At 34.0% G+C, this 12,824-nt stretch overlaps 1 protein-coding gene across 12 annotated transcripts in view; it reads left to right on the top strand.

The window, feature by feature from the left end:
• Nucleotides 1-9,576: 9,576 nt before the first annotated feature.
• Nucleotides 9,577-12,824, top strand: part of LOC131146096 (DNA-binding protein BIN4) — a 42,356-nt gene continuing 39,108 nt past the window's right edge. For 2 of the 12 annotated variants that reach the window (XM_058095409.1, XM_058095400.1), the window contains exons 1-4: nt 9,577-9,674; nt 9,825-9,871; nt 11,344-11,450; nt 12,474-12,771. In XM_058095409.1, the coding sequence (XP_057951392.1) occupies nt 11,403-11,450; nt 12,474-12,771 (346 nt within the window). In that variant the 5' untranslated portion in view covers nt 9,577-9,674; nt 9,825-9,871; nt 11,344-11,402. Of the gene's footprint in view, nt 9,675-9,824; nt 9,872-10,040; nt 10,150-11,343; nt 11,451-12,473; nt 12,772-12,824 lie in introns of those variants that run through there. The other 10 variants (XM_058095407.1, XM_058095399.1, XM_058095408.1 and 7 more) reach the window with 9 other exon arrangements.

The following is a 12,824-nucleotide window of genomic DNA, read 5'->3' as shown; positions in this document are numbered from 1 at the left end:
GGAATTCTACCTGTCCATACAAGTAGGTTCCCTCTACCCTAGTGCGTTATGTAGCTACTGCCGCATCTGAAACTACTAGTGCACTCGCCTTACTTAGCAAGCCCTCAGGCGAAGAGTATGCCTCGCCCAATCACATCATGTTCTACGCACATAGATACTTCTAATATCATAATACATCATTATTTCCATCGTTATTCAATCATTCACATTTTTTCATGTTCATAACTTAACATTTCCTTACGTTTCACTTTAAGTGACTCTTTCCCATTTGTATCATTCACGTTTCACATTTCATTTCATTGCATTGTCATTCCTTGTTATTTCATTTCATAACATTTTTATTTCATTCATTTGTACTACAGTCGCTCTTTAGCCGTCATTAGTTAGTCCATATAGAAAATGCGCTAGAATCTGCTAACCCGGCTTTCAGCTGTCTTACATTTACCCAGCATCTTTCAGCTGTTTTACCCAACATCTTTCAACTGTTTACATGGTTGCATTAACACACACATGCAACATAGTCCATGTCACATTTTATTCATAATGTCTTACTTACTTAGCCTGCATCTCATACATTTAACATATAATTTGCACAAATTCTCATGTCACACAATTTAGTAGTAAAATTCATACATATTTCTTATAAAATAAGACAACCCACATTTAACATTTATATGCTCAAAATACATTTCATTTCTTATTTAATTCATTAGAAAATTCTTTTCACTTTCATTCGTTCATTTTCACATATGCATAATTATATCGACAATCCTAGGCTCAGAAAACATAAATTTCATGGTTGGTAGTTTAATCCCACATAAAATATATATACATAAATAACACATAATCATTTTTAATTCATGAAAAACCTGATTTAATATATAAATTTCACCCTTACCTGAATTCTCGAACTACACCGACAGGGACTCTGAAAAATACTTGTGGCCTTCACCCGGACCCTGAATCAAAAATCCTAGTTCCATTAAATTAACCCTAAATAAAATATTATTTTAGTACTTCCTAGGGCCATAAATGTTAAATAATACATATACCCTTAAATTTAGCCAAATTGTCAAATTTCTCAAATCCCACTCTCGCTTTGGAGTAGGGTTTAGAAATTCTCAATTGAAAAATTACCTACGCCAAAATGACGACAACGACGATTAGGACCCCGTGGTGGTGCCTGATCGTCGATTTAACAGTAGATTTAAAGCAAAATTGAGAAAATGAGAAAAAATTACCTTTTCCTAAGAATGGTGCCTACACCGTTCCCACGACAAATCTGCTCTAGTAGAAATGTCGGTGGCGGAGCTAGGAATCCAATGATACCTTCCGTTTTCCGATCGGTCAAATATTCGTTGAGAAATGAGGGGAGAGAGAGAGAGACAGAGACAGAGAGGCGACGGGGACTGCTGAAGAGATGCAGAGAGAGAAGGAGACGGCGGCTGGACTTCAGGTAAGCTTTAATCTTCTTTTATCCTTTTTTTTTTTTTTTAACTTACTTAACTTAACTTATATATATATATATATATATATATATATATATATATATATATCTTTTTTAAATTTTTTTAATATTTATTTATTTAATTAAATAACATTTAATTAATTCATTAATTAATTAATAATTATTTTTTTCATACTATTTATTTTTATTTGTTTATTTAATACATTAATTTAATAGTGTTTAACCAATTAATTAATTAATAATTTTAATTAATTTTTTTTTCGGGTTATTACAAGTACAATATTAATACAATTTACAAATACCATGTTTTACAGTATATTAGCGGAAAATATCATGGAATATACATGTTCTATAGAATGATGAATTTTCAGTATACATACAGAAAGAGATTTTAAGAATATTCAGAAACATGATTTATAGTATTTCCAAGATACCATGATTTACAGAATACGTACAAAAACATATATTTTCAACATTTTCAGAATACCATGATTTCAGAGCCATAACACCCAAATACTCAAATATTCAGACAGATATTCAGATATATAGATATTAAATATTCAATCATTATTACATATTTTCAGATTATTTAGATCAGTTTTATAATGTTATGGTTACTTTAAAATCATGGTAAAACAGTAATATAGAAATATCAGTTACATATATAGTATCAAACCCTGATGGACCAGATTCATTCAGTAGAGTACGGTACCGTAGCTATTTTCAGTTCATAGTGCAACTACATAACTCAGATAGTATGTGGATTTTCAGCAGTCGATCGTGCCTATGTTGTGGACAGGCTCCCCGTCAATTAGGGTTGAGGAGGCCGACTTAACTTTTGGAGTTCAGTTGACTTATCCTGGTCGGCCAGCTAGTGATAGGTCTCGCCTGTGGGCGGCACAATCCTATCATGAGGGGTTAAATCATGACTTTCAGTTATCCATCCAGGGAAGTTTTCTCAATTATTATATATGTATCCAGATTTATAGAAACTGTAGACATATCTATGGATATTAGAAGTATTATGAATAGAATATTCTGAAAAACAGTTTATGTGAAGCAACATAGGTATGAGCTATACTGTGAATTAATTATACTCGTTTTCTCAGACTCAGTTATTTATGGTACTTCTAAATCATATTTTACAATTATGTAAACTCATTCACCACACACTAGCATTAACATATTTCGTCTTATTGAGCGTTATCTCATTCCACTGATTTAACATTTTTTAGGTGATCCAGTCAGGTGAGCAGATTAGGCTCGCAGATAGAGGGGACTACAGTACTGCTCTATCTATAAGGTGAGTGTTTTTGAGAAGTCATTTTTAAGTAGTCCCTATGTTCAGATAAGGGCATTTTGGGAATGACTATGTATGCATAATTTGGAAATTTTGACACTCTGGTATTGTATATATTGACGTGGTTATATGTATTCTGCTTTCCGCTGCATAGGTAGTTTATTGTGTCTCAGATTCCACGGTTCCTATCTGGACTGTGATGATGGTTTGACTTATATTAAAAGGTATTAGAGAAATGAAATTTTATAGTTATATATATATATAAAATGACATGAAAAATCAGGTCGTTACATATGAAGCACTGGAGTTGGGTGATACCTTAGCTTATAAAGAGGTGCCAGTACAGATTTTAGATTAGAAGGAACTGGAGTTACGCACGAAGAAGATTCCACTGGTAAAGGTACTATTGCACAATCATGTAGTAGAAGAAGTTTCATGGGAATTAGAAGAACATATGAGCTAGAGGTACCCACATCTATTCAGTGAAGCTTAGAGTTGAGTTAGTCAGAATAAAAGTGAATAATAATGTTGTATTTTGATTTGTATAGTATAACGTTTGATAAATAGAGCTTTTGGTTTTGGGATGTGAATGACTTTGAGAGAATTTTGAATAGTTGTAATCTCCTAGAACCCTCTTTGTAACCATGGTGTCCCTCCGCCATAAACAAGGGTAATTAATAAAATTGGAAGTGTTCTCTCTAAGGATGGGAAGCAGATCAATAGCAATTTCGATGATGAAATTTTTATGAGGGGAGAATGTAATAATCCCAAAAATAGTTATTATTGATCAGGGTTATGATACTAAATAATAATAAAATATTAATTAATTAATTAGTTAATTAATATAATGTAATAATATTTTAATATAATATATATATATGTATATGTTAAATGGTAACCTGAAGCTTTTACCAAATTCCTGCTGAAGTTGCGCCTTTCCCCCACCCATTTCGTCTCACTCTTGTCTTTCCTCGTCTCTTCTCCCATTCTCCTCAATTTCTCGACAAATATTCGGCCGATCGAAAATCGAAAAATACCACTGGGTTCCATTCTCCGCCACCGACATTTCTACCGGAGTGGATTTGTCATATGAGGGACGTAGGCATATCTCCTAAGGTAAGGTAAATTCTCATTTTTACCTCAATTTTTCTTAAATCTTAAGCCGCATTGACGATCGGATACCACCATGAGAGTCTAGGGATGATTCTCTACAAGTCTAGTAAAGCGAATTTCTTGTGGGGTCGTCATAGGCAAACCCCAAAATTAGGATAAAGGGGTTATTTAGAGATTAATTTTTATTTAATTATTGTAGATTTGGAAATATTAAAATATTGGGTATTTTGGGATTTAACTAGGGTTATTGAATTCAGGGTTCGAGTAAGCGCCGCGGGTATGATTTCGGGATCCCTGCAGACGTAGTTCAGAAAACCAGATAAGGAGAATAAATTATAACAGTTATTTTGGAAAATACTGAATGAATTATTTTGTGAAAATGGAATACGATGAGTTACCTAAAAAATTAGTATATTGTGAGTATAAGACAAAAGTTGGGTGGCATATGACGTATATTTAAAATGTGAAATATAGTGATGGGGAATTTCTGAGAAAATAATGAAATGAGAATTATTGATATATCAATGGAAATGATGAAATGTGGAATTTATATGTGAATAGAAATGATTTCTATGAGAATAAGAATGTGTGAACTACTGATATGAGTGTTTTGAGAAATATTGAAACACGAGAATTATGATATATGCTAGTATGTGAATAAAATGAAGATATGTTTTAATGAGAAACATTGGAATTTCTGAAAAATGATGAAATATGCAATATAGAAATGTTTTTACTCAGAAATGTTGAATATTGTGAAATGAGATACATACATATATATATATATATATGTATTATTATTATGAAATGAATTTTGAAATGTGAATATTAAAAATGGGAATATTGCAATGTAAATTCTGCAATATAAATATTGAAAGGTGGAAATTGAAATGTGAATATTGCAAAGTGCGAAAGCTGCAATGAGATCATTGAAATATAAATGATGAAATACCAATACCGCATAATAATTGCAGGTATGTGGTAATTATAACCCTGTCGGACGTTTATGGATACCCTAATGATAGGTTGTGATATTGAGGATGATACCGTTGCTAGTGGTGTTAGTGCAACCACACGAACTTGTGGAGCATGACAGTCGACTGAACTGTTTAGTAGAATTGTTGTGCCCCCTGAGTCTGGATCAGGATTATAGGTCGGCTAGTCGTACTACAGATACGGGATATATGATATGGTATTTTGATCTAACCGGGTCGGCCAACCGTGGTTAGATCCAGCCTTTGGGCCGCACAACCCTGACTATGGGGGGAAGCATGGTGTGGAATATGGAGTGAGACCTCGACCATGGAGTGAAGCATGGCGTAGCGAATATCCTCAAGGCAGTCGTGAGTTACAGACATGGGTATATTGGTTACCAAGCACACTCATGAGCTAGATGAAAGTGGAAAGGAAATGAAATGGGAAATGGAATGAAAATGGGAATGAGAAAGAAAATGTGAAATAAAATTGTGTTAGTTAACATTATAAATATATAAAGCGAAGTAAAACTCACCGCTTGAGGGCTTACTTAGTAAGTTGAGTGTCCTAATAAGTATCAGTTGTGGCCGAACCCGAGTTATTCGGGTAAGAATACAAATGATATTAGGGCAAAGGGAAACTGCTTGTATGGACGGGTAAGCTTCCTTATTCTCAGGAGCTTCGCTGGTAAACATGAGTTGTGTACGAATGATTTTGTAAACAGAATTAAAAGATTTTGAAAGCTTATATTGTATATCTATATGACTGTATATATGGAATGATATATTTTTTCAAAAGATACAATCATTGATATGTTTATATATTATGATATAATGAAACTCATACTATCACACACTGTAAATAGTTTATTTTGTCTTACTGAGATGTGTCTCACCCAAATTATCTAAACTTTTCAGAGAATAGAGATAGACTAGGTGATAGAGCTCTGAGACAGTAGGGAGCTGAGATTTTAATACACAAGGTGAGTTTTTGGATTAGGAAGGTGTAATTCCCCTAGGGTTGTGTTGTTTTTGGGTATGATAGAATGAGTGTATATGTATATTGATACTTTGGATATTGTATTCTGGATGGTATGTACATTATGTCTTCCGCTATTAGGTTGTGTATGTGATATGCATGTTCACTCGATACCCAATGCGGGTCAGGTTATGTGTATGGTATCAGAGTTGTTGAGGTGACCGATATATGATTGTTCAATATGGTATCAAATTGTGATACCCCGTGGGAGAAAGATTTAAAAAAGATTTGATGTTACTACCCATATCAATAAGGTACACATTTCTTTTCGAAAACTTTCCCATAAGAACTCTATAGTTAAGCGTGCTTGACTTGGAGTAATCTTGGGATGAGTGACTTTCTGGGAAGTTCTGTGGGGCCAGTCATTAGTCCGATAAGGCTCGCCCCCCTGTTGTTTGGTCTTGGTGGAGGAGGAGAAACGCAGTGCTCCGTGGCAGACCCAGATTGAAGCGTTACAAAATGGTATTAGAACAATTACCCAACCAGAAGTGTGATGAGATTCACATCGCTTGCGTTTGGAAATGTGGGTTCGCAATGAAGACGTTGCGTTTTGTAAGTGGGGGAGAATGTGATACCCTGTGGAAGAAAGGTTTAAAAAGGATTTGATGTTATTGCCCATATCAACAAAGTGCACCTTTCTTTTTGGGAACCTTTCATAAGAACTCTGCGATTAAGCGTACTTGGCTTGGAGTAATCTTGGGATGAGTGACCTTCTAGAAAGTTTTCTCAGAAAGTGTGTGAGTGATGACAAAACACACTAAAAAACACACATGTTGGTCTGTGGAGTCAGTCATTAGTCCGATAATACTCGCCCCCTTGTTGTTTGGTCCAAATGAAGGAGGAGAAACGCAGTGCTCCATAATAGACCCAAGTTGAGGCGTTATAAACAATATGTGCTATATATTACAAACAAATATTACATGCAATTTTTTGTATTTATGTAATGACTGCATTCAAATTAAGCTGGGCAAGAAATTTTTTATGATAAGAGTTAATACTTCTATTTTGAAACACAAAATATATGCTGTATTATGTGTATTCTACTTTTAAAAGGTGATATACAATGTACTTAGGTGGTGTTTTGGAGCATGAATTTTGATAAACTAAATTTAAGATGCATTTTTTTATGCTGGCAGGTTATTATATCTTAATAAATATTTTACATGATTGTATGTAAAATATAAATATAAAAAATGGGATTGAATTTGTTAACTCAGTGAATCCATTGGCAAGAAATAAGAATGGATTATTGTATTAGATCACTTCAGTTAAAAATTAAGGTTTGCTAAAAGAACAATTAAATAGAAAATAGAATGGTAAACAGCCTTGCTGCAAGCATTTCAGTTAAAAATTAAGGTCTGCTACCACTATTTATGCATTCCCTCAAAAATGTCTTTTTATGTGTGTTTCAAAGCAGCTCACTGACAAGAGATATGAATAGTGACTTCTTTTTCTCATTTTTTAGTCATCCATATATTTTACTTTTTTATATATTTAGTTGTCTTAGAGTTTTAGTGGAGTTCTATGTAAATCATTTGCCATTTGAGATTGAGTAATATTCTCCTACTGTACATCTCCCCAATAATTGCAATAATTTAGGTGAGTTGATTCTTTGATTATTTCTCTTTTAAATATTTACAATAATTTAGGAAATCAAATATGATTGCAAACGGTTTGGTGGCCATTCAAAAAATACTAACTTGAACTAACCAAGCAAATCATGAAAAGAAATATTACAAAGTTCTAATTATTTTCATGATCTAAGTTTGAATTATCTTTGTTTATTGTTGGATTTAGAAATGAGTTTGCATCTTCACTGTGAAATGGTTTGGCTACTATTGTAGGTATAACATAAGGGCTCAGTCATAATAATGGCTAACCATCTAGCTAAAACTTGGATGAGTATGCTAGGTATCATGAATTATGTCTTTAGTCTAATGAGAGTAATAGAAAGATACCATGTCAAATTCAAAACATTTATATTCCTTTTTATGGAAAATTTAGGTTTACTATAGAATTTCATGTAGGGGTTATATGACAGAATTTCATATGGGAGTTATATTGATCCTTAGAGTATGCAATAGAAAAAGGATTGTTGATTATGATGGTCGCTTATATGAAAAAAAATATATATACAACGAAAAGGGAAATACAGAGAAAATATAACTTTTCTTTACTTTGAAAAAAAATAAAAAAAAAACTTTATGTAAAAGGAAAAAAATAAAAATGAGGGGTCCAGGTTCTTTAGTTCCTCATGCTGGCACCTGTACACACACACAAACAATGACAGAAGTAAGAATCGAAAGCTAATTGTCAAGTTAAAATTTGATTAGCTAATGAATCAATCTATTTTAAGTTTGATTGATCAACTTAAAAGTTGATTTATCAATCAAATTCAATACAAATTGATTCACTAAATTTATAAATAGAGGCGTCCCAAGGGTGATAAGGGCATACAGAATCAATCAAGGCTAATCTCACACCCAACCCAACTTTCGGTCCAAACTAAACCAATCCCATTTAATCAAAGCCCAATACAAAAACTTGGCCCAATCAAGGCTCGCCCCAAAACCCAATCTCAAACTCAACCTAGCCCTCAGCTCAAACTAAATCAGGCCCATAATCACTTCAGGGCAAACTAAGTTAGGCCCGTAACCACTTAAGCCCAATTCGAACGAGACCAAGCTCAAACTCAAAAAACCTCAAGTTTAATTCAAACTTAATTTAACCAAACATGACCTTAAAACTTAACTTAGGTGAGACAACCCATTTTGTTTGTTTCAAAGGAAAAGTTTGGGAAAAATTTCTTAAGAAAATTCAAGTCAAATGAACAATAAAAAAAAAATGAAGATAGAAAAAAAAAAAAGAATTTATCTAGCAGCCAAATTTTCAAAGCTCTCTTTGCTTTAGGTCCAGATTTGCAAAATCGAAAGAAGGTGGAGTCATTTGAGGAAAAAAAATAAAAGAGAAAGATCTACAAAAGAGGAAGAGAAAAAAGAAAGAGAAAGAAAAACTTAGAAGAAGAGAGGGAGAGGGAAATCAGAGAGAGAGAGAAGGAGAAAAGAAGAGAGAAATGAAACGAAAGAAAGAAAGAGGAGGGAGAAAAATGAATTTATATATGGGTGTTAGTGGGTGGCGTAACTATGACCGCACCTTCCGAAGTCGATGTGTCATGATCCTTAAAAATCTCGTATATCCATACTTATCATATATCAAATTAATTAGTATAAGTTTTATTTGTTAAGGTTTAGTCCCATACTTTCAATTCTTGCATCACTGTATGTATTTTTGGATTTGTTCTATGCTCATATTCAAACTCAAGTCCCGATACTTAATTTTCTCGTAATCAAAATAAAAGCCTCTAAATTTATATTGTTGAAAAACAAAAAAATATAATTTTATGATTAAATATTAAATGCTAAATGTATTACTAAATTATAATTTTAAGAATAATTTTAATTACTATATTACGAAATAAGTTATTCATCCTGAAAAAATATTATATTGGGACGAATTATTTTATTTGAATCACATAAATGAGTCACGCATATGAATTGTAATATACCATTCGAGTCCGCTTTTCAAGTATCGGGTGGAGTGTCAAATTTTTTTATTTTTTATTTTTAACTTCCAAGAAAATATTCGTAGAAAACCCGATAAAATAGGCCAACTCTTCTTTGGCTCGCTGGCTGTCCTTCCCCCGAAACTCCATTGCGCTCTCTAATTTCTGCGACTCCCTTCGTCGAACAGCCACCAATCTCTCAATTAGCTTAATCCCAGGTGCGCACTCCCTCTAGTGCTCGATTTTTCTCACTCTACTACTCAATTACTCTCTATTTGCCGTAATGGCCCTAGATTCTGTTTTTGTTCACTTTTTTGGCTGCAATGATTTGTATGTCGTGCATGATCCGAAACGCATTCTGACGACAGAGGGCAGCAAGAACTGTGGATCCAAAGTTGGCAGCGTGATCGACCAGGTAAGCTATTATCACTTGTTGACCAAAAAAAAAAAAAAAAACAGTTGTTTCCCTTGTACTTTCTCATATGAGTATGACTGAGCTTTATTCATCCACATCCACCACTTTTGGATCCATGTGCATTTGCGGCTGAGTGTTGATTTCGAATAATATAAGAATGCTATTGCAGGGTTCCTGGGTCATGAAATGGTATCATCAAGAGTTGTGAACATTCTTTAGTGCCTTGCCTGAAAAATCGTTTTGTTTTCTCTGACAGTTTCAGATGGTTTTCTTTGCAGGTTATACATCTTATGCTTTTCTGGGATATATTCTTTGCGTGACCATTTGCTTAAAGCTTTATTCCCTTTCTTTCGTGAACAGATTATTCAGCATTTAGACCTAGACCTTTCCAATATTTGTTTAAAATTTCTTGAAGTTACTGTGTAAACAATCTGGTAGAAAGTAGAAACTGCTTAAGAATGATGGATTTTGCAAATACGTGATTACTTTAACTGATGTTGGATCTTTGCAAGTATAATTATTTTTTGGCCCCATTTCTCACTTGAAAGAACTATTTTGCGCTCGCCGTAGAATGTAATATTTGATAGAATGAAATACAATATGGTTTGTTGTATTCAGTTACTGTCTCACCAACCAGTTTCTAATTTCAACCGTATTCTACTTCCTACATAGACTATTTTTGCTGCCTGGGATCTGGTCTGCTTTTGGGTGCAGTTTGTGCTGCATAATATCAACTTATGCTAGCTCCTTTTGTGAAGATCAGTAGCATTTTATTAGGACATACCCGTGATGAACCAAACCTATAGTTAGATCAGATGAAGTAGGATCGGGATCAAGTTTGAGTGGAGTGCGGGAAAATGGAGAGATGTGTACGTGTCATAGATTAGAACTTTCCTTGTAAATTGACATAATATAGGCAAAAAAAATAAAAATGTTGAAAACAATAAAATACAAACATATAATATTTCAAAGAAACATGTAAGCCCAACATGGTAGCTACTAGCTAATATAGCTACATAATGACAATATTTTCACATAAAACTGCCAAAGAATTCGCAATACATATTAACTTGGTTAGCAGAATGTTTGTTATTAGGAATAGACTGGTATGAGATGGGAATGTAAAATTGTGTAGGAGTATAATTTGATCTTCCTATTCCTATGCTAAATGCTTACCCACCCCATATTGCCCCAGCTTTAGGGAGGACTTCTCATCTCCAGTGGAAGAGCTGATGTATGGTGGCCCAATTCCTGCCAACCTAGTCCTCCTCATTGCCCTTCAGCCCCTTCCTTGCATTTAGGAAATTTTGAGATACTATTTCACCGATGTGCATATTATCCAAAGTAGCTTATAGAGTTTAGGAAAAATACAATGAACTACCATTGTGACCCTTGATAATTAAATGACATGGGGTGTAATTATTATTATAATACAGAAACAGGGAATAATATACAACTAACTTATGCTGCAGGTCGGAGAAGACCTTCTCTCTTATCAGAGGGATCTGTTCTCTCTTGGTATAAAGTCATTATGAGCAGTTCCAGGGAGGGATCTCCAGATTGGTTGCGTTGTTTCCAGGTACAACTTAGAACGATCGAGTTCTTCCCTCAGAGTCTTCCCTCAGTTCTCTGATTCAGTTCACGTCACGATCTCATATTATAAAGTTGTAAATAAATGTTTTTACTTATTTGTAGTCAATAGTGTCTGGGAACAGAGAACTTGAATAAATATTTTGCAAATGAATGTATGTTTTGTTTTAAAATAACTGAGAATTTTGATGATTCTGTCCATGGATGGGCTTTTGAAAAGTTGACTGTTTGGCTGCTTTAGGAGGTAGTAAGGTGTGATAATGTAACCTTGAATTTAGCAATTGTCATTTATGACTACTTCGTGGTTTGATCCTTGATTGCCCTTTTTCATATTGCTCTGTGGTTCATGGATAGACTGCTTCGTACCTCTCTCTCCCCCAATTTGCTCTGTTAAAATTGCCAAATATGCCAAATAATTGTTTTACAAACTCCTTGTAATGCAAATAGAGATGCTGCCAGCCTGCCATATCAGTTGAACGTACAAAGTTTTTGTAGAACCTAGAAACTGAGGCAGGCTCATATTTATGTCCTGATAGAAGTAATACATACTTTTAAGAGAAGTGTTATTTATGCCTTAGTTCTTGGGGCACATATTGAACTGATGTAAGCACATATGTGGCACATGTCCTTGGGGCAGGGTTTGCATTGTTTGCTTGGTAAAGTTTGAAGTATCAGTTTTTTACACCTGCTCTCAGCATTTCTTTCCTACATACATACACAGGAATGCTCATATATGTACCTGGTTGTCTGTGGTATTGGGCTGTTTGGTATTGGTTGATCTATTGGTATATCAATATTCTTGGACCTCTGTGTTTAACCCTTGGTTATGCATCAATTAGATTATTCTCTTAGCTTTGCAATCTACCGTCCACGAACCATAATTTCAATGTTCAACAACACTAGAAAATTTATTGGTTTCTAGCTTAATATAATGTCTAAACTATGCTGAATTTTGATAAGGTCATCCCCTGTATATTTTTGGTTAATTATTATAATTTACTTTGATGAACAGGCCCCCACTAATTCAACTTTAATATTGTCATCGGATTCTGGCTCTTCTCCAAATGATAGCCCCCTAAGGAAAGATGTAATTGATGATGAAGAACCACCCATTGATAGAAATTCTCAATTTCAGGAGGACAAAGACCAAAAGATAGGTCTCAGTGACAATGTTCATGTGTCCCAGTCGCATAAAAATTCAAAACCAAACAAGGAGAAGAAACAGCTGAAGGCAGAAAATGACTTACCAATGAAAAAGAAGAAAATATACAATCACAAGAAAAGGCAAGGTATAACAGTGGGTAAGGATGGTAAATTCATTATCCCTCATCAAGTTGAATTGAATAAAAAACTTCCCGATTAA

The sequence above is a fragment of the Malania oleifera genome, chromosome 13, assembly GCF_029873635.1.
Source record: "Malania oleifera isolate guangnan ecotype guangnan chromosome 13, ASM2987363v1, whole genome shotgun sequence".
Taxonomy (NCBI): domain Eukaryota; kingdom Viridiplantae; phylum Streptophyta; class Magnoliopsida; order Santalales; family Ximeniaceae; genus Malania; species Malania oleifera.
This window is presented reverse-complemented; position numbering and strand designations above follow the sequence as displayed.